Source organism: Cherax quadricarinatus, chromosome 17, assembly GCF_038502225.1.
Source record: "Cherax quadricarinatus isolate ZL_2023a chromosome 17, ASM3850222v1, whole genome shotgun sequence".
Lineage (NCBI taxonomy): Eukaryota > Metazoa > Arthropoda > Malacostraca > Decapoda > Parastacidae > Cherax > Cherax quadricarinatus.
In genome coordinates this window covers 22,246,258-22,269,441 of record NC_091308.1, presented here as the reverse complement: position 1 = coordinate 22,269,441, position 23,184 = coordinate 22,246,258, and the positions used below count along the sequence as shown (strand labels likewise).

General features: G+C 42.2%; 1 protein-coding gene across 7 annotated transcripts in view; it reads right to left on the bottom strand.

The window, feature by feature from the left end:
- The window catches only part of LOC128686383 (thialysine N-epsilon-acetyltransferase), a 122,636-nt gene that overhangs the window by 56,646 nt on the left and 42,806 nt on the right, over positions 1–23,184 (bottom strand). For all 7 annotated transcript variants that reach the window (XM_070085855.1, XM_070085857.1, XM_070085856.1 and 4 more), the window contains one exon: positions 20,081–20,286. In XM_070085855.1, the coding sequence (XP_069941956.1) occupies positions 20,081–20,286 (206 nt within the window). The remainder of the gene's footprint in view (positions 1–20,080; positions 20,287–23,184) is intronic.

The following is a 23,184-nucleotide window of genomic DNA, read 5'->3' as shown; positions in this document are numbered from 1 at the left end:
ATTCCTTTATACCTACGGGCCCACCAGTATTGTCGCGTCGGGACGACGCGCGGTAGGTGGCCGAGCATATGTAGACAGCCTGTACTGTCTGCACAGACAGCTCATGCTGTCTGCCAGCTTAGTTCATATTTTGCGCCACTCAGGTGCTGCCCTCTGTAGCCAGGCCTCTAGGTAGGCACGCCAGCCTGCCGGCCCATGCCTCTCCCTCACTCCTAGGCCGACCGACTTGACAGACACAAGTGCTCCCCCTCCATGGACTGGCTTGCGGTCACTCCCTCATACTGCCCGTTGTGTACTCACTCCTACCCAATTAAAGCCAAACTAGTCCACGGCCGTATCATTGCTACCTATGCTACCTCCATCGGCACTAAACCGTTGTTCAGCAGAAGAACAGAAATAACAACTACTTCCCCCTCCACACTCTGACATACACACTACTAACCTAACATACAGAACTACATAGGTTTCCCACTCTGAGGCAATCAGGATAAAACAAAAATGGGTTGTCAGAGAGCAACAAGAAAAATCAAGGGACAGGAGGAGGAAGCTGCAAAGGAAGATTGGGCAGCAGAGCTCATAAAAAGAGATCATGAATGGGAAAAGAAACTAGAAGAACTTAGCATGAGAATGGAAGAGAGGATAGATATGGAAAGCAGGAAGTGGGAGCTGCATATCAAAGCAGCAGAGGCTAGGATACAGAGTTTAGAAGAGGAACTGAAAAATCTGAAACAGCCTAAAGAACTAAAGAACATTTTGGGATTGACAACAGAGACTGCTACCTCAGCCACAAATAAGGGGACTGTAGGGAAAGAAGGGGCACAACTGCATGGGGAGGCTCTATCAGAAAAGACTGTAGTAAATGAAAGAGCTAAGCTTTATGTGGAGGCCCTAACAGACAACAACAGAGCCCAAGGAAAGCCGAGAAGGGAAAATGACAGGCCACTGAGCCCAAGTACATTAGCCAGTGAAACTGAAGAAAGGAAAGCTGCAGTGCAGGAAACCAAATTAAATGAGGGGATTCACAGGGATAAGCAGTGGGAGAATGAAAGGGTGAGGTCAGTCTTTGTGTATGGGCTCCAGGAAGCTGAAGGGGAAACATATGAAGCAAGAAAACAAGGGAAAAAAAAAGCAATTGAAAGCATCATGAAAGCAATAGGAGAAGATGACATGACCCAGCTGGAAAATTTTCGGAGAATAGGGGGGTTTGTAAAAAAAAGAACCCGGCCAGTGAAAGTGACCTTCAAGGCAGAAGCGACTCGGACCAGGATCCTGCAGGAGAAAGCACGATTAAGGGACATGCCGGCATACAGGAAGGTGTATCTCGACCGCGACAGATCACAAGAAGAAAGGCAGAAACTGAGAGAGATGTTACAAAGACGAAAGGAGGAAAGAGAGGGGATGGAGAAGACAGACAGGAGATCCCAGACCCAAGAAGAAGATCAAATACAGCCTCCCTCACAACTTCTTATAGAAGCCTCCCAACCAGGTCAACCCCAGTGCAACCAAACACTCTAAATCAAAACACCCATGCCACATCCAATGCCCCCACCCACTACATTACAAACTCCACCCCTACAGCTACAACCCATAGTTCCTTACCAGGTCTCCCACTTCCCCAACCCCAATATACCTCCCAGACCACAGTCTTAGAAAAGAAGTTGAAGGTGTGGTATACAAATGCAGATGGAATAACAAACAAGTATGAGGAGTGGCACGAAAGAATCAAAGAGACATCCCCAGACATAATAGCACTCACAGAAACAAAACTCACCAGAATAATAACAGATTCAATCTTTCCATCCGGATACCAAATCCTCAGGAAAGACAGAGGGAGGAGAGGGGGAGGAGGAGTTGCACTGCTCATTAAAAACCAGTGGGATTTTGAGAAAATGGAAGGAATGGATGGCATGGGCAAAAGGGACTACTTAGTATGAACAATCCAGTCTGAGGGACATAAGGTGATAATTGCAGTAATGTACAACCCACCACAGAACTGCAGGAGGCCAAGAGAAGAATATGATGAGAGCAACAGAGCAATGATCGACACACTAGCCGAGGTGGCCAGGAAAGCACACATGGGAGGAGCAAAGTTACTAGTTATGGGTGATTTCAATCACAAGGAGATTGACTGGGAAAACCTGGAGCCCCATGGGGGTCCCGAAACATGGAGAGCCAAGATGATGGATGTGGTACTGGAAAACCTCATGCATCAACATGTTAGAGACACTACCAGAGAGAGAGGAGAGGATGAACCAGCAAGACTGAACCTTGTATTCACCATGAATAGTTCGGACATCGAGGGTATCATGTATGAAAGGCCTCTGGGAGCTAGTGACCATGTGGTACTGTGCTTCGACTACATAGTTGAGCTCCAAGTGGAGAGAGTAGCAGGAATAGGCTGGGAAAAACCAAACTACAAAAGGGGGAATTACTCAGGCATGAGGAACTTCCTTCAAGACATTCAGTGGGAGAGGGAACTGACAGGAAAACCAGTACAAGAAATGATGGACTATGTAGCAACAAAATGCAAGGAGGCAGAGGAGAGGTTTGTTCCCATGGGAAACAGAAATAATGGGAAGAACAGAACGAGTCCTTGGTTCACCCAAAGGTGTAGGGAGGCAAAAACTAGGTGTACTAGAGAATGGAAAAGGTACAGAAGACAGAGAACTCAGGAAAATAAAGAAATCAGCCGAAGAGCCAGAAACGAATATGCACAGATAAGAAGGGAGGCTCAGAGACAATATGAAAATGACATAGCATCAAAAGTAAAGACTGACCCGAAGCTGTTGTACAGCCACATCAGGAGGAAAACAACAGTCAAGTACCAGGTAATCAGACTGAGGAAGGGTGATGGGGAATTCACAAGAAACGACCAAGAGGTATGTCAGGAGCTCAACACAAGATTTAAAGAGGTATTTACAGTGGAACCCAGTAGGACTCCAGGAAATCAGAACAGGGGGGCACACCCACAAGTGCTGGATGAGGTACATATAACCAAGGAGGAGGTGAAGAAGCTGCTATGCGAACTTGACACCTCAAAGGCGGTGGGACCAGACAACATCTCTCCATGGGTCCTTAAAGAGGGAGCAGAGATATTGTGTGAGCCATTAACAAAGATCTTCAACACATCACTTGAAACTGGGCAACTCCCTGAGGTATGGAAAATGGCAAATGTAGTCCCAATTTTTAAAAAGGGAGACAGACATGAGGCACTAAACTACAGACCTGTATCACTAACGTGTATAGTATGCAAGGTCATGGAGAAGATCATCAGGAGGAGAGTGGTGGGGCACCTGGAAAGAAACAAGTGTATAATTGACAACCAGCACGGTTTCAGGGAAGGAAAATCCTGTGTCACAAACCTACTAGAGTTTTATGACAAGGTGACAGAAGTAAGACAAGAGAGAGAGGGGTGGATCGACTGCATATTTTTGGACTGCAAGAAGGCCTTCGACACAGTTCCTCACAAGAGGTTACTACAAAAGCTAGAGGATCAGGCACACATAACAGGAAAGGCACTGCAATGGATCAGAGAATACCTGTCAGGGAGGCAACAACGAGTCATGGTACGCGACGAGGTGTCAGAGTGGGCGCCTGTGACAAGCGGGGTTCCACAGGGGTCAGTCCTAGGACCTGTGCTGTTCTTGGTATATGTGAACGACATAACTGAAGGGATAGACTCAGAAGTGTCCTTGTTTGCAGATGATGTGAAGTTAATGAGAAGAATCAAATCGGATGAGGATCAGGCAGGACTACAAAGAGACCTGGACAGGCTACAAGCCTGGTCCAGCAACTGGCTCCTTGAATTTAACCCTGCCAAATGCAAAGTCATGAAGATTGGGGAAGGGCAAAGAAGACCGCAGACACAATATAGTTTAGATGGCCAAAGACTGCAAACCTCACTCAAGGAAAAAGACCTGGGGGTGAGTATAACACCGAGCATATCTCCTGAGGCGCACATCAATCAGATAACTGCTGCAGCATACGGGCGCCTGGCAAACCTACGGATAGCGTTCCGATACCTCAGTAAGGATTCGTTTAAGACTCTGTATACCATTTATGTCAGGCCCATACTGGAGTATGCAGCACCAGTTTGGAATCCACACCTAGTCAAGCACGTCAAGAAATTAGAGAAAGTGAAAAGGTTTGCAAGAAGACTAGTCCCAGAGCTACGGGGATTGTCCTACGAAGAAAGGCTGAGGGAAATCGGCCTGACGACACTGGAGGACAGGAGGGTCAGGGGAGACATGATAACGACATATAAAATACTGTGCGGAATAGACAAGGTGGACAAAGACGGGATGTTCCAGAGAAGGGACACAGACACAAGAGGTCACAATTGGAAGTTGAAGACTCAGATGAATCAAAGGGATGTTAGGAAGTATTTCTTCAGTCATAGAGTAGTCAGGCCGTGGAATAGCCTAGAAAGTGACGTAGTGGAGGCGGGAACCATACATAGTTTTAAGGTGAGGTGTGATAGAGCTCATGGGGCAGGGAGAGAGAGGACCTAGTAGCAATCAGCGAAGAGGCGGGGCCAGGAGCTGTGACTCGACCCCTGCAACCATAAATAGGTGAGTACAAATGAGTACACACACACACACACACACAACTAACACACACACACAACTAACACACACAAACACACACACACACACACACACACACACACACACACACACACACACACACACACACAGGGAGAGAGAGGACCCAGTAGCAATCGGCGAAGAGGCGGGGCCAGGAGCTAAGACTTGACCCCTGCAACCACAAATAGGTGAGTACAACTAGGTGAGTACACACACACACACACACACACACACACACACACACACACACACACACACACACACACACACACACACACACACGCACGCACGCACATGCATGCACGTATGCACGCATGCACACACGCATATGCAACTGGCCTAGTGCCTAATTAACATATGCCTAGGACAAAATGGTTACTAACTAACATACAAAAACCAGGATATACTTTTCTCAAATTCCTCATTCAAAAACCGATTTGTTCGACAGGTAGTGCATTTGACAACTGAGGTTCCACTGTACACGCATAAAACAGCCTATTTTAAAACTCAAAAACATATCTTCATAAGGGATCACTTAGAGTATATCATGCTTTAATGCATACTAGGATGAAAGCATGAAGCCCAGATTCTACAGAAAAATTGCAAAGGTTAGTGGATGAGTTTGGGAGTGTGTGTAAAGGTAGAAAGTTGAAAGTTAACATAGAAAAGAGTAAGGTGATGAGGGTATCAAATGATTTAGATAAAGAAAAAATGGATATCAAATTGGGGAGGAGGAGTATGGAAGAAGTGAATGTTTTCAGATACAGTGGACCCCCGCATAACGATGGCATCACATAGCGATTTTTCCGCATACCGCTTACTTTTATCGCAAAATTTTTGCCGCGCATACCGATTAAAAACCCGCTCACCGATTTTCGTCCGAGACGCGTCCAATGTGCCCTCACATGTGCCGCCCGTCCCATTGTTTACCAGCCAGCCTCCGCGGTAACATCCAAGCATACACTCGGAATATTTCGTATTATTACAGTGTTTTCGGTGCTGTTTCTGGAAAATAAGTGACCATGGGCCCCAAGAAAGCTTCTAGTGCCAACCCTGTGGTAAAAAGGGTGAGAATTAGTATGGAAATTAAGAAAGATTTTGAAGGGTTTGGGGCTAACCCTGAGAAGCCTATGCCAGTTGTGGAATCCATTGTGCCTACTTCAAAGATTAAGGAAATGTGTGCACAGTGGGTTGAACTGCAAACCTTTATAGATGAAAATCACCCTGACACAGCTGTTGCAAGCCGTGCTGGTGACTATTTCAATGACAATGTTGTGGCCCATTTTATACAAATCGTAAAGGAACGGGAGGTACAGAGCTCTATGGACAGATTTGTTGTGCGACAGAGGTCCAGTGACTCTCAAGCTGGTCCTAGTGGCATTAAAAGAAGAAGGGAAGTAACCCCGGAAAAGGACTTGCTACCTCAAGTCGTAATGGAAGGGGATTCCCCTTCTAAACAGTAAGAAGATAATGCTCTCCCCTCCTCCCATCCCATCAATCATCACCAGATCTTCAATAAAAGTAAGTGTCATGTAATTGTGCATGCCTTTTTCAGTTTGTGTGTATTAAAATTAACATTTCATGTGGTAAAAAAAAAATTTTTTCATACTTTTGGGCGTCTTGCACGGATTAATTTTATTTCCATTATTTCTTATGGGGAAAATTCATTCGCATAACGATTATTTCGCATAACAATTATCCCTCTTGCACGGATTAAAATCGTTAACCGGGGGTCCACTGTACTTGGGAGTTGACGTGTTGGTGGATGGATTTATGAAGGATGAGGTTAATCATAGAATTGATGAGGGAAAAAAGGTGAGTGGTGCATTGAGGTATATGTGGAGTCAAAAAACGTTATCTATGGAGGCAAAGAAGGGAATGTATGAAAGTACAGTAGTACCAACACTCTTATATGAATGTGAAGCTTGGGTGAGCAGGGTAATATTTAGTGAAGGGATTCAGGGAAACCGGTTATTTTCATATAGTCGGACTTGAGTCCTGGAAATGGGAAGTACAATGCCTGCACTTTAAAGGAGGGGTTTGGGATATTGGCAGTTTGGAGGGATATGTTGTGTATCTTTATATGTATATGCTTCTAAATTGTTGTATTCTGAGCACCTCTGCAAAAGCAGTGATAATGTGTGAGTGTGGTGAAAGTGTTGAATGATGATGAAAGTATTTTCTTTTTGGGGATTTTCTTTCTTTTTTGGGTCACCCTGCCTCGGTGGGAGACGGCCGACTTGTTGAAAAAAAAAAAATATGTATGTATGTATATATATATATATATACAGTGGACCCCCGGTTAACGATTTTAATCCGTGCAAGAGGGCTCATCGTTATGCGAAATAATCGTTATGCGAATCAATTTTCCCCATAAGAAATAATGGAAATAAAATTAATCCGTGCAAGACGCCCAAAAGTATGAAAAAAATTTTTTTTTACCACATGAAATGTTAATTTTAATACACACAAACTGAAAAAGGCATGCACAATTACATGACACTTACTTTTATTGAAGATCTGGTGATGATTGATGGGATGGGAGGAGGGGAGAGCATTATCTTCTTACTGTTTAGAAGGGGAATCCCCTTCCATTAAGACTTGAGGTAGCAAGTCCTTTTCTGGGGTTACTTCCCTTCTTCTTTTAATGCCACTAGGACCAGCTTGAGAGTCACTGGACCTCTGTCGCACAACAAATCTGTCCATAGAGCTCTGTACCTCCCGTTCCTTCAAGACTTTCCTAAAATGGGCCATAACATTGTCATTGAAATAGTCACAAGCACGGCTTGCAACAGCTGTGTCAGGGTGATTTTCATCTATAAAGGTTTGCAGTTCAACCCACTCTGCACACATTTCCTTAATCTTTGAAGTAGGCACAATGGATTCCACAACTGGCATAGGCTTCTCAGGGTTAGCCCCAAACCCTTCAAAATCTTTCTTAATTTCCATACTAATTCCCACCCTTTTTACCACAGGGTTGGCACTAGAAGCTTTCTTGGGGCCCATGGTCACTTATTTTCCACAAACAGCACCGAAAACACTGTAATAATACGAAATATTCCGAGTGTATGCTTGGATGTTACCGCGGAGGCTGGCTGGTAAACAATGGGACGGCCGGCACATGTGAGGGCACATTGGACGCGTCTCGGACGAAAATCGGTATGCGGGTTTTTAATCGGTATGCGGGGCAAAAATTTTGCGATAAAAGTAATCGTTATGCGGAAAAATCGCTATGCGATGCCATCGTTATGCGGGGGTCCACTGTATATATATATATATATATATATATATATATATATATATATATATATATTTTTTTTTTTTTTTTCAACAAGTTGGTCGTCTCCCACCGAGGCAGGGTGACCCAAAAAAGAAAGAAAATCCCCAAAAAGAAAATACTTTCATCATCATTCAACACTTTCACCACACTCACACATTATCACTGCTTTTGCAGAGGTGCTCAGAATACAACAGTTTAGAAGCATATACGTATAAAGATACACAACATATCCCTCCAAACTGCCAATATCCCAAACCCCTCCTTTAACCCTTTGACTGTTTCCGACGTATAAATACGTCTTACGAGCCAATGTTTCTGACGTATTTATATGCACAAATTCTAGCGGCTTCAAATCAAGCGCCAAAGGCCTGGTAGGCCTACACGAGAGAGAATGGGTCTCAGTGGTCGGTGTGCACCCTGTGAAAAAAATCTGGGACCCAGCGGTGCATTGTGGGAACGCCATGTTGTTAGTCCATTTTCACCATGCCTCTCGGTAAGAAGTTCCTCACTCCTCGGCGGATTGGAGGTCTTTTGTTCCCAAGTGATAGCTCTAACAGCGATGAAAATGTCAGTGACAGTGAATTCCAGGGTTTTAAAGTGAGTGTTACCGGAAAAAGTGCCCAGGATAATGTAATTAGTGATGAAAACCCAGATGACCCACAACCTTCCACCTCTGGTGCTGTGCAGGCTTGTTCACGTTCACGTTCGCCTGTACCAGGACGAAAGAGGAAACTATTTGGTCGTGTACAACACCCAGATGATAGCAGTGATAGTGATAGTGATTTCAAGGTCATTGAAAGCAGTTCTAGTGACAGTGAGAGTGAATATTCCCCAGTGAAGAGGCAGTATGTACGACGTAGCATGTGGTCTGGTAGTGTTTCATATGTTGTTCCAAGGGGAAGGAGAAACTCTGGGAGCACATCCCGTGGCCCTACACCACGACCTGATAGTGAAGATGACGATATTGTAACGATGGGTATGAATGGTGACAGTGAGGGAGGAGGCAGTGGTGGTGATAGTGAGGGTGGCACGGCCCATGTGGCACCATCAGCGGGCCACGCTACTACCCACGCTGCTGATGCAGCACAACAACCAGCCTCACCCTGCCCCACACTCCCACAACCTGCACCACCACAACCTGCACAACCACAACCTGCACAACCACAACCACGGTACAATATCCAGACCCCACCAGCAGACTGCATCTGGGATTGGCAGGACGGTGACGAGTTCGTTCCCAGTCCCCATGACTTTGATGAAACACAAAGTGGAATAAAGCCATCTTGTCCACTTGGGAACAATGCCAGTGAACTGGACTGCTTTGAGTTATTCTTCGATGAACCCCTGATGGACATCATTGTCAGGGAAACAAACACATACTGTGATTACACCATGGCAAATACAATTCTCTCACCAAAATCACAGCTACACAAGTGGAAGGAGACAACTGTGGCAGAGATGTACCTGTTTTTTGCCACAATAATGCTTATGCCACATGTGTATAAGCACACTGTCACCACATACTGGGCAACAGAACGCCTGATTTCAACTCCAGGTTTTAGTGACATTATAGGTGTCAATCGTTTCCTGATACTGTTACATATGTTGCACTTTTCAGACAAAACCAGGCCTGACAGAAGCGACAGGTTATATAAGATAAGAAATGTGTTTATGTACCTGAAACAAAAGTGCTGCATGTATTTTTATCCCTTCAGGAAGCTTGTTATTGATGAGTCCTTGATTTTATTCAAAGGAAGACTCTCATTCAAGCAATATATACCAAGCAAGAGGAAACACTTTGGTATAAAGCTATTTGTACTGTGTGATTGCAGAAGTGGTCTAGTTTTGGATATAATTGTGTACACTGGCAGTAATACTTTGAGAGATACCATGAAGTTATTGGGTATCTCTGGTGATGTGGTTCGAACAATGATGGAACCATATCTTGGTAAGGGGCATATGTTATTTACTGATAACTGGTACACAAGCCCCTTACTCAGTGATTTCTTGCGAGTGAACTTGACAGACGTGTGTGGCACAGTGCGTGGTAATCGTAAACATTTGCCAAGGTTCAATGCTGGCACTCGCAGAGGTGAGGTGCAAGCCTTTGCTGCCAATGACATCATGGCATTTTGGTGGCATGACAAACGTGATGTCACATTGTTGACATCAGTTCACAGAAATGAAATGGTACCCAGTGGCAGGGACAACAGAGAGACCAATGAACCCATTCTAAAGCCTGCAGCTGTCATGGACTACAACCTCAATATGCGCTTAGTGGACAAATGTGACATGCAGATTGGGTTTGCAGACTGTGTACGCAAGAGTTATAAGTGGTATATAAAACTTTTTTTCCATCTTGTTGATATCTCTGTGCTAAATGCTTATAACATATACAAGTTGAAGACCAACAAAACACCAAAATATGGTGAATTTTGCCTGTCAGTAATCAAACAAATAATTGCAAAGTACCAAGGAGCAACTCCTGCAATAGACCAGCGCCCACAGACATCATCTCGTTTGAGGCCTGGTGATCACTACCCCATACAAATGCCTCCTACTACTGCCAAGAAAAATGCTCAGAAGAGGTGTTATGTATGTACACATACCACAAAACGCCCACAAACACGCAGAGACACTCGTTTTATGTGTGAGGAGTGTCAAGTGCCCCTCTGCATATACCCATGTTTCAAAGAGTTCCACAAGCTGCAGCAGTTCTAGCAAAGTGTTCAGTGACTGTACATATGTATATATATTATGGAACAATAGTAAAAAACATTGTTTTGTATTGTTTGTTTGTGTAAACAAAGTGTGTACACAAACTAATAGTGATAAAGTTTGTTCTGTTATTGTGTTGTAAACAATGAGTGTATATTTGAACAATGCACCTTACATTGGTCTCACAGGCCACATAAGTTACCTGGAACAGAAAAATATTGAAAAATGCAAGAAACCTTTGAATTAGAGTAAATAAAAGAATACCGGGTGGGCAGCGGTTGCCGCTGTTGCCGTACGCACATCACTTTCTGCAAACTTTGCGGCTCTATATCTCGGTAAGTACTGACGGCAAAATTTTTTTTTTAGGCTTAAAACACTACTAAAAATATTCCTAACATTTTCATAAGAAAAAATAATTTTTTTTTTTCGAATATTTGGCGACATAGAATGACAGTTTCAGAGAGGGGCCTGAAACAGTCAAAGGGTTAAAGTGCAGGCATTGTACTTCCCATTTCCAGGATTCAAGTCCGACTATATGAAAATAACCGGTTTCCCTGAATCCCTTCACTAAATATTACCCTGCTCACACTCCAACAGATCGTCAGGTCCCAAGTATCATTCGTCTCCATTCACTCCTATCTAACATGCTCATGTACGCTCGCTGGAAGTCCAAGCCCCTCGCCCACAAAACCTTCTTTACCCCCTCTTTCCAACCCTTTCGAGGACGACCCCTACCCCTCCTTCCTTCCCCTATAGATTTATATGCTTTCCATGTCATTCTACTTTGATCCATTCTCTCTAAATGACCAAACCACCTCAACAACCCCTCTTCTGCCCTCTGACTAATACTTTTATTAACTCCACACCTTTTCCTAATTTCCACACTCCGAATTTTCTGCATAATATTTACACCACACATTGCCCTTAGACAGGACATCTCCACTGCCTCCAACCATCTCCTCGCTGCTGCATTTACCACCCAAGCTTCACATCCATATAAGAGTGTTGGTACTACTATACTTCATACATTCCCTTCTTTGCCTCCATAGATAACGTTTTTTGACTCCACATATACCTCAACGCACCACTCACCTTTTTTCCCTCATCAATTCTATGATTAACCTCATCCTTCATAAATCCATCCGCCGACACGTCAACTCCCAAGTATCTGAAAACATTCACTTCTTCCATACTCCTCCTCCCCAATTTGATATCCAATTTTTCTTTATCTAAATCATTTCATACCCTCATCACCTTACTCTTTTCTATGTTCACTTTCAACTTTCTACCTTTACACACATTCTCAAACTCATCCACTAACCTTTGCAATTTTTCTTTAGAATCTCCCATAAGCACAGTATCATCAGCAAAAAGTAACTGTGTCAATTTCCATTCTGAATTTGATTCCCCATAATTTAATCCCACCCCTCTCCTGAACACCCTAACATTTACTTCTTTTACAACCCCATCTATAAATATATTAAACAACCATGGTGACATTACACATCCCTGTCTAAGACCTACTTTTACCGGGAAGTAATCTCCCTCTCTTCTACACACCCTAACCTGAGCCTCACTATCCTCAAAAAAGCTCTTTACAGCATTTAGTAACTTACCACCTATTCCATATACTTGCAACATCTGCCACATTGCTCCTCTATCCACTCTATCATATGCCTTTTCTAAATCCATAAATGCAATAAAAACTTCCCTACCTTTATCTAAATACTGTTCACATATATGCTTAAATGTAAACACTTGATCTACACATCCCCTACCCACTCTGAAGCCTCCCTGCTCATCCGCAATCCTACATTCTGTCTTACCTCTAATTCTTTCAATTATAACCCTACCATATACTTTTCCTGGTATACTCAGTAAACTTATTCCTCTATAATTTTTACAATCTCTTTTGTCCCCTTTCCCTTTATATAAAGGGACTATACATGCTCTCTGCCAATCCCTAGGTACCTTCCCCTCTTTCATACATTTATTAAACAAAAGTACCAACCACTCCAACACTATATTCCCCCCTGCTTTTAACATTTCTGTCATGATCCCGTCAGTTCCAGCTGCTTTACCCCCTTTCATTCTACGTAATGCCCCACGTACCTCCACCACACTTACATTCTGCTCTTCTTCACTCCTAAAAGATGGTATACCTCCCTGGCCAGTGCATGAAATTACCGCCTCCCTTTCTTCCTCAACATTTAAAAGTTCCTCAAAATATTCTTGCCATCTACCTAATACCTCACTCTCCCCATCTACTAACTTCCCTACTCTGTTTTTAACTGACAAATCCATACTTTCCCTAGGCTTTCTTAACTTGTTTAACTCACTCCAAAATTTTTTCTTATTTTCATTAAAATTTCTTGACAGTGCCTCTCCCACTCTTTCATCTGCTCTCCTTTTGCACTCTCTCACCACTCTCTTCACCTTTCTTTTACTCTCCATATACTCTGCTCTTCTTATAACACTTCTGCTTTGTAAAAACCTCTCGTAAGCTACCTTTTTCTCTTTTATCACACCCTTTACTTCATCATTCCACCAATCACTCCTCTTTCCTCCTGCCCCCACCCTCCTATAACCACAAACTTCTGCCCCACATTCTAATACTGCATTTTTAAAACTATTCCAACCCTCTTCAACCCCCCCACTACTCATCTTTGCACTAGCCCACGTTTCTGCCAATAGTCACTTATATCTCACCCGAACTTCCTCCTCCCTTAGTTTATACACTTTCACCTCCCTCTTACTTGTTGTTGCCACCTTCCTCTTTTCCCATCTACCTCTTACTCTAACTGTAGCTACAACTAAATAATGATCCGATATATCAGTTGCCCCTCTATAAACATGTACATCCTGGAGCCTACCCATCAACCTTTTATCCACCAATACATAATCTAACAAACTACTTTCATTACGTGCTACATCATACCTTGTATATTTAATTATCCTCTTTTTCATAAAATATGTATTACTTATTACCAAATTTCTTTCTACACATAGCTCAATTAAAGGCTCCCCATTTACATTTACCCCTGGCACCCCAAATTTACCTACTACTCCCTCCATAACATTTTTACCCACTTTAGCATTGAAATCCCCAACCACCATTACTCTCACACTTGATTCAAAACTCCCCACGCATTCACTCAACATTTCCCAGAATCTCTCTCTCTCCTCTACACTTCTCTCTTCTCCAGGTGCATACACGCTTACTATAACCCACTTTTCACATCCAATCTTTATTTTACTCCACATAATCCTTGAATTTATACATTTGTAGTCCCTCTTTTTCCTGCCATAGCTTATCCTTCAACATTATTGCTACTCCTTCTTTAGCTCTAACTCTTTTTGAAACCCCTGACCTAATCCCATTTATTCCTCTCCATTGAAACTCTCCCACCCCCTTCAGCTTTGTTTCACTTAAATCCAGAACATCCAGTTTCTTCTCATTCATAACATCCACAATCATCTCTTTCTTATCATTTGCACAACATCCACGCACATTCAGACTTCCCACTTTGACAATTTTCTTCTTCTTATTCGTTTTAGTAATCTTTACAGGAAAAGGGGTTACTAGCCCATTGTTCCCAGCATTTTAGTTGACTTTTACAACACGCATGGCTTATGGAGGAATGATTCTTATTCCACTTCCATATATATATATATATTTTTTTTTTTTTTTCAACAAGTTGGTCGTCTCCCACCGAGGCAGGGTGACCCAAAAAAGAAAGAAAATCCCCAAAAAGAAAATACTTTCATCATCATTCAACACTTTCACCACACTCACACATTATCACTGCTTTTGCAGAGGTGCTCAGAATACAACAGTTTAGAAGCATATACGTATAAAGATACACAACATATCCCTCCAAACTGCCAATATCCCAAACCCCTCCTTTAAAGTGCAGGCATTGTACTTCCCATTTCCAGGACTCAAGTCTGACTATAAGAAAATAACCGGTTTCCCTGAATCCCTTCACTAAATATTACCCTGCTCACACTCCAACAGATCGTCAGGTCCCAAGTATCATTCGTCTCCATTCACTCCTATCTAACACGCTCATGCACGCTTGCTGGAAGTCCAAGCCCCTCGCCCACAAAACCTCCTTTAACCCCTCTTTCCAACCCTTTCGAGGACGACCCCTACCCCTCTTTCCTTCCCCTATAGATTTATATGCTTTCCATGTCATTCTACTTTGATCCATTCTCTCTAAATGACCAAACCACCTCAACAACCCCTCTTCTGCCCTCTGACTAATGCTTTTATTAACTCCACACCTTCTCCTAATTTCCACACTCCGAATTTTCTGCATAATATTTACACCACACATTGCCCTTAGACAGGACATCTCCACTGCCTCCAACCGTCTCCTCGCTGCTGCATTTACCACCCAAGCTTCACATCCATATAAGAGTGTTGGTACTACTATACTTTCATACATTCCCTTCTTTGCCTCCATAGATAACGGTTTTTGACTCCACATATACCTCAACGCACCACTCACCTTTTTTCCCTCATCAATTCTATGATTAACTTCATCCTTCATAAATCCATCCGCCAACATGTCAACTCCCAAGTATCTGAAAACATTCACTTCTTCCATACTTATCCTCCCCAATTTGATATCCAATTTTTCTTTATCTAAATCATTTGATACCCTCATCACCTTACTCTTTTCTATGTTCACTTTCAACTTTCTACCTTTACACACATTCTCAAACTCATCCACTAACCTTTGCAATTTTTCTTTAGAATCTCCCATAAGCACAGTATCATCAGCAAAAAGTAACTGTGTCAATTTCCATTTTGAATTTGATTCCCCATAATTTAATCCCACCCCTCTCCCGAACACCCTAGCATTTACTTCTTTTACAACCCCATCTATAAATATATTCAACAACCATGGTGACATTACACATCCCTGTCTAAGACCTACTTTTACCGGGAAGTATTCTCCCTCTCTTCTACACACCCTAACCTGAGCCTCACTATCCTCATAAAAGCTCTTTACAGCATTTAGTAACTTACCACCTATTCCATAAACTTGCAACATCTGCCACATTGCTCCTCTATCCACTCTATCATATGCCTTTTCTAAATCCATAAATGCAATAAAAACTTCCCTACCTTTATCTAAATACTGTTCACATATATGCTTCAATGTAAACACTTGATCTACACATCCCCTACCCACTCTGAAGCCTCCTTGCTCATCCGCAATTCTACATTCTGTCTTACCTCTAATTCTTTCAATTATAACTCTACCGTATACTTTTCCTGGTATACTCAGTAAACTTATTCCTCTATAATTTTTACAATCTCTTTTGTCCCCTTTCCCTTTATATAAAGGGACTATACATGCTCTCTGCCAATCCCTAGGTACCTTCCCCTCTTTCATACATTTATTAAACAAAAGTACCAACCACTCCAACACTATATCCCCCCCTGCTTTTAACATTTCTGTCATGATCCCATCAGTTCCAGCTGCTTTACCCCCTTTCATTCTATGTAATGCCTCACGTACCTCCACCACACTTACATTCTGCTCTTCTTCACTCCTAAAAGATGGTATACCTCCCTGGCCAGTGCATGAAATTACCGCCTCCCTTTCTTCCTCAACATTTAAAAGTTCCTCAAAATATTCTCGCCATCTACCTAATACCTCCCTCTACCCATCTACTAACTCCCCTACTCTGTTTTTAACGGACAAATCCATACTTTCCCTAGGCTTTCTTAACTTGTTTAACTCACTCCAAAATTTTTTCTTATTTTCATTAAAATTTCTTGACAGTGCCTCTCCCACTCTTTCATCTGCTCTCCTTTTGCACTCTCTCACCACTCTCTTCACCTTTCTTTTACTCTCCATATACTCTGCTCTTCTTATAAAACTTCTGCTTTGTAAAAACCTCTCGTAAGCTACCTTTTTCTCTTTTATCACACCCTTTACTTCATCATTCCACCAATCACTCCTCTTTCCTCCTGCCCCCACCCTCCTATAACCACAAACTTCTGCCCCACATTCTAATACTGCATTTTTAAAACTATTCCAATCCTCTTCAACCCCCCCACTACTCATCTTTGCACTAGCCCACCTTTCTGCCAATAGTCGCTTATATCTCGCCCGAACTTCCTCCTCCCTTAGTTTATACACTTTCACCTCCCTCTTACTTGTTGTTGCCACCTTCCTCTTTTCCCATCTACCTCTTACTCTAACTGTAGCTACAACTAAATAATGATCTGATATATCAGTTGCCCCTCTATAAACATGTACATCCATATATAAATATATATACATATACGTATATATATATTTATTAATTTATTTATTTTAACAAGTTGGCTGTCTCCCACAGAGGCAGAGTGACCCAAAAAGAAAGAAATTCCCCCAAAAAAGAAAATACTTTCATCATTCAACACTTTCACCTCACTCATACATAATCACTGTTTTTGCAGAGGTCCCCAAAACACAACATTTCCCTTCAAACTGTCAATATCCCAAACCCCTCCTTTAACCCTTTCAGGGTCCACAGGCACTCTCAGAGACTTGTTCTCAGGGTCGGCCAAATTTCAAAAAAAAAAAAAAAATTTTCTCATGAAAGGATAGAAAATCTTTTCGTGATCATAATGACACCAAAAGTATGAAATTTGATGGAAAACTTACGGAATTATGCTCTCGCAAAGTTAGCGATCTCGACGATGTTTACGCATTTGCGATTTTACCCAATTTGAGCCCTATTTTCAGCCAATTCCAGTGTACTTGCCAAGAAAAATCATAACTATTTCACTAGAACTCCATTTTTTTCTATCGAATGAGTACAAGAAACCACCCATTTACCGATTTCAACTATTCAATACAGTGGTCCAAATTTAGCAATTTTGCCAATTTCACACAAATTTCAAAAGATGCCAATTTCCAAATAGGGTCCAGAATAAACAAGAAAGACATTCCTGGCACTAAAATAACACTTCCTCTGTTCATTAGTCACATCCCCATGCCCCTCTTACATTCTTTTGCTTTCCACTTTCAATTTTTATTCTCACAAAAAAAATAGAAGATTTACTGTTATGCAGACTACTGCATTGGTGTAGAAATGGTATAAATAATATCAGCGAACTTGTGAAAGTATATTAGACTCACCAGTTGACGTGTATTGGACGCACAGCATGATTTGTTTACTTCTAAACTTTGGTAAAAATCAAACATTTCTGCTACTTTGAGCTCAATTTCAAGGTACTTTTCTTTGTAAAACCAGTCAAAATCATCTCAATTTCTGTAATATGTCTTCCATTCTATAAAATGAGACCAGGAAAACTAGAATACAACAATAAATACCATACGAAAATACAGTGCAAATTTGCTGTTTTAATCCAAAAATACAGTCAAAGTTTTTTTTTTTTCTCATTACGCACTGTGTGCTGCAGGATTTTTTTTATACCGCGCATATTGACCACATCGACCCATTCTTTCATATGTAAGCCTACCCGCTTTCTCTCACTAGATATGAGGGCGCTAGAATTTAGGCGTACTAGCACGTCAAAAACCCTGCCGCGTAAGCCGTACTAGTACGGCCGAAACCCTGAAAGGGTTTAAAGTGCAGGCATTGTACTTCCCATTTCCAGTACTCAAGTCCGGCTATATAAAAATAACTGGTTTCCCTGTATCCCACCATGGCAGGGTGACCCAAAAAAAAACACTTTCACCATTATTTAACACTTTCACCATCACACACAATCAGTCTTTGCAGAGGCATCCAGATATGAAGGTTCAGATGTCACTCCAAACAGCCAATATCCCAAACCCAACCTAATCAGAACCACAGAGGTGCACAGTGAGGGGCCTATTGGCTCTTGTTACACCATATAAGTATTAACTTTTTGTAAAAATTTGTACATCTTCTTTCAGCAAACCGGCCATATCCCACCAAGGAAGGGTAGCCCAAAAAGAAAAAAGTTTCTCTTTTTAACTTTAGTAATGTATACAGGAGAAAGGGTTAAATTTGTACATCTCTTATATATTTCATTGTTATCAAGGCTAAGGAAGTGAACACTGTTTGTACAATGTTATATATATAATCAAGACTAAGGAATTAAATGCCTTCAAAATGTATGCTCAGCAAACTATTACAAACTGCCGAACTCCTAGCAACACAAAAGCTGAACAAAATCTATCACTGAGACCAAGTGTCAAGTGTGGCTTGGGATTCTTGTACAAAGTTGGGGACATATGTTGGGAAACCATTTCACCAAGAGTGGCTTTGTCAGTTCACTCATGGTAAAGTTTTTCCTCAGTGGATGTTGAACTACTACTACCACCACATATGAACTGTCTTCAATCTTGTCTAGATCTACTGTCCCCAAGTATTTTGTACTGACTTGGAAAAACCGGTTGTAAAGGTTAAACACTGAATAAAGTTGCAAGTTAGTGCTGTCTTTATCAACAGTAATCAAGTACGTAGAAATAAAGGCAGAATTACCGACAGTATGTTAACTAAAAGGATGTTAGATGCACGTGTCCTTTTAATAGTAATCAAGTAAATGAATTAATATGTAGGTTATTCAGTGCAATTACCGGTGGAGGCTAGACCTTACATTTGCTAACTGTGTGATGGACATGATACTAAACTGTACTCCCTGGGTGATACCAGTAATACAGACAGATGTAATGTGTAAAAATCTGTGTTCATCAAGCTAAGAAATATACCCATGTAGAGCACCTTTATCCTTTGTCTATAAAGCAGCTGAGGTACCTGCTTGGCATTCTCTGAGTGTGATGCTGCCTGTAGTTTGTTACTGAGGTTGGTAGGTGGTTTGAAAATTTAGGTGTCATTTCAGATATGTATTATGCATCTTCTCTTCTTTTACGTATATAATACTTTTTTCCTCTTCCTGGCAAATGACTTCACACCCCATAAATATGTAACACCACTTCAATGGCAATGAAAATTAAACAAAAATACTCGTAATATTTAATTTAAATATAGGTAGTAGGTTGGTAGACAGCAACAGCCCAGGGAGGTACTACCATCCTGCCAAGTGAGTGTAAAACGAAAGCCTGTAATTGTTTTACATGATGGTAGGATTGCTGGTGTCCTTTTTTCTGTCTCATAAACAAGCAAGATTTCAGGTACATCTTGTTACTTCTACTTACACTTAGGTCACACTAAACATACATGTACAAGCATATATATACACACCCCTCTGGGTTTTCTTCTATTTTTTTTCTAGTTCTTGTTCTTGTTTATTTCCTCTTGACCTCCATGGGGAAGTGGAACAGAATTCTTCCTCCGTAAGCCATACGTGTTGTAAGAGGTGACTAAAATGTCAGGAGCAAGGGGCTAGTAACCCCTTCTCCTGTATAAATTACTAAATTTAAAAAGAGAAACTTTCATTTTTCTTTTTGGGCCGCCCTGCCTTGGTGGGATATGGACGGTTTGTTGAAAAAAAAAAAATAATTTAAAAATATGGTATGAAGCTAGTTAATAAAACCTGAATCATTTTTTTCCACAGCCTGGAGCCAATGCCTTGGCATCTATGAGAAGGAGTGACATAAAGGTCATCGACACATATGCTTCGTCCTTCCCAGGTAGAATATGTATAATAGAAGAGAGCATATCCCACTAAGAAGTCATCTTTGGTTTCAGCAACAAATGCTCTAAAAGCAGGGAAGCTTCCAAACCCATCTTCTTCTAATTCTGAAAATAAAAGCAAAATCTGTATAAATAATAAAAAGATGCTGAGTGCAGAGAAGTAAATCAAAAACTATCAATGTTAAATCACAATAAATTAATATATTATCCATGGAAGAAAAGAGGGGAATGTATGAGAGTACAGTGGAGCCCCGGTTAACGATATTTTTTTCACTCCAGAAGTATGTTCAGGTGCCAGTACTGACCGAATTTGTTCCCATAAGGAATATTGTGAAGTAGATTAGTCCATTTCAGACCCCCAAACATACACGTACAAACGCACTTACATAAATACACTTACATAATTGGTCACATTCGGAGGTGATCGTTATGCGGGGGTCCACTGTATAGTGGTGCCAACATTTTTATATGAGTGTGAAGCATGAGTGGTGAATGTTGCAACAAGGCTGGAGGCAGGGAGATGTCGTGTCTGAGGGCAATGTGCAGTGTGAACATAATGCAGGGAAGCCATAGATTGGAGATTAAAAGGAGGTGCAGGGTTTCCCAAAGTATTATCCAGAGGGCAGAAGAAAGGTTGTTGAGGTGGTTCAGACGTTCAGAGAGGATGGAACAAAATAGAATGACTTGGAGGGCACATATGTAAATCACACACTTCACTGCTAGACAACAACCCCCTTTCCCCCTCTCTTCAAAGACCTTAACCTACTTCCTACTTACTATACAAAACATTCGCTCTTACTACTGTGCATCCTATGTTTACAGAACAATAAATTCTAATATTAATCCTGACCTGAAGCACTTTCTTGATAGTTGCAACAGGACCCATAAACACAATACTAAGCACAAAATTCTCTATGACATTCCCCCGTGTCCAGCTATTCTTTTCAAAAATTCAATGTACATAAAAGGGCCAAAACTCCGGAATTCTCCGCTGGAAATCTTCAGAACCACTGTCTCAGCCAGCATTTTCAAAACTACTGTTGAAAAACACCTTCCCTCCCTAACATATACCAACATCAGCTAAATATGTGAAAACCATACATCCATATTCTCAATGTCATGAACATATGTAAAACAATATACATACAGTGGACCCTCAGTTAACACCTACATCGGATAACACCAAAATCAGATAATGCCTCTCTTTGGAGCAAAAAAATTGGCTCGGATAACATCTAAAAACTCGGTTAGGAGCTTTCGTCCCGAATGTGTTGGCACAGCACCGTGAGCAGGACCAGCCACTCACTCCATGTACCAGCCTGTGTGCCATTGTTTACAAAGCCAGTGAGGACAATTCCACGCGTACATGCGATATACATGTATTTTGTATTATTCCATTGTTTTTGGTGCTTGTAACTGCTAAATAAACCACCATGGACCTCAAGAGAGCTTCTAGTGCCAGTCCTATGGTAAAGAATGTGAGAAACACATAATTTAGAAAAAGTTTGTAGAAAAATACTAAAGTGATGGTGGTAGAGGGTGGTAGTGATTGTGATGGTGGTAGAGGGTGGTAGTGGTTGTGATGGTGGTAGAGGGTGGTAGTGATGGTGGTAGAGGGTGGTACTGGTTGTAATGGTGGTAGAGAGTGGTAGTGATGGTGGTAGAGGGTGGTAGTGGTTGTGATGGTGGTAGAGGGTGGCAGTGATGGTGGTAGAGGGTGGTAGTGATGGTAGTAGAGGGTAGTAGTGGTGGTGACAGAGGGTGATAGTGGTTATGATGGTGGTATGGTATGATAAGGCATGGACTTTAACCCTTTCAGGGTCTGTCCCATAGATCTACGGCTTTTTGGTGAGTGTCCAAACCGTAGATCTACGCCAAAATTCTAGCGCCATCAAATTTAGCGCGAAAGCGCTCATAGGCCTACATGTGAGAGAATGGGTCTGTGCCATGGGTGTGCGCCATAAACAAAAAATCTAGGCGCCTGCATAGCATTGTGGGAACGCCGGCTCAGTCACCCTTGTTCACCATGCCTCGTCGCAAGTCAGCTCTCACTCCCCGGAAAATTGGGACTCTCCTCTTCCTGTCTGATAGTTCTGACACTGATGGAAGTGGAAATGAAGACGAATTCTACGGCTTTGATAAGTTAGTGACCGAAAATAATGACCAGGATATCGATAATAGTGCAGAAAACCCCGACGATCCTCGACCTTCTACCTCTGGTGTGGGCACTCGTGACTCACGGTCGGGTGTTCCTAAACGTAAGAGAAAACTAATATTTTCCCGTGGCCTGGCCTCTGACTTCAGTAATGACGATGATTCTGACGTGGATTGTGATTTTATTGCGCTCGACGATCATTCGAGTAGTGATAGTGAGGAAACATATTCACCAGTGAAGCGTCGGTATGTTCGCCGCCGCATGCGCTCGGGTAGTGTACCCTATGCTGTGCCCAGGGGACGGAGTACATCCCGGAGTACATCCCGTGGCCCTACACCCGTTTTAGGTAGTGATAGTGAGGATGATGTGGCTACACTTGGCATGGATGGGCCACAGGCATCAGTGGATGGTGTTAGTGGTGCTGGTGGTGGTAGTGGCACCGCCATGCGTGACTCACTGTGCCACGCGGGGACCCACGCTGCTGACTCGTCAGTTCAAGGACAAAGCGGAGCGTCACCCACCAGCCCGCCACAACCACCCGTACAACCAGCCTATGATGTCCAGTATCCACCAGCAAACCGTATCTGGGATTGGCAGCAAAATCCCAATTTTGTTCCCAGCCCTCACCACTTTGATGACTCTCAAAGTGGAATTCTACCTACCTGTCCCCTTGGAACCACGGCCAATGAACTGGAATTCTTTGAATTATTCTTTGACCAGCCATTGATGGAAATTATTGTCAGGGAAAGTAATAAGTATTTTCAGTACACCATGGCAAATACGATCTTATCACCACAGTCAAGACTACACAGGTGGAAAGAGACGACTGTTGCAGAAATGTATTTGCT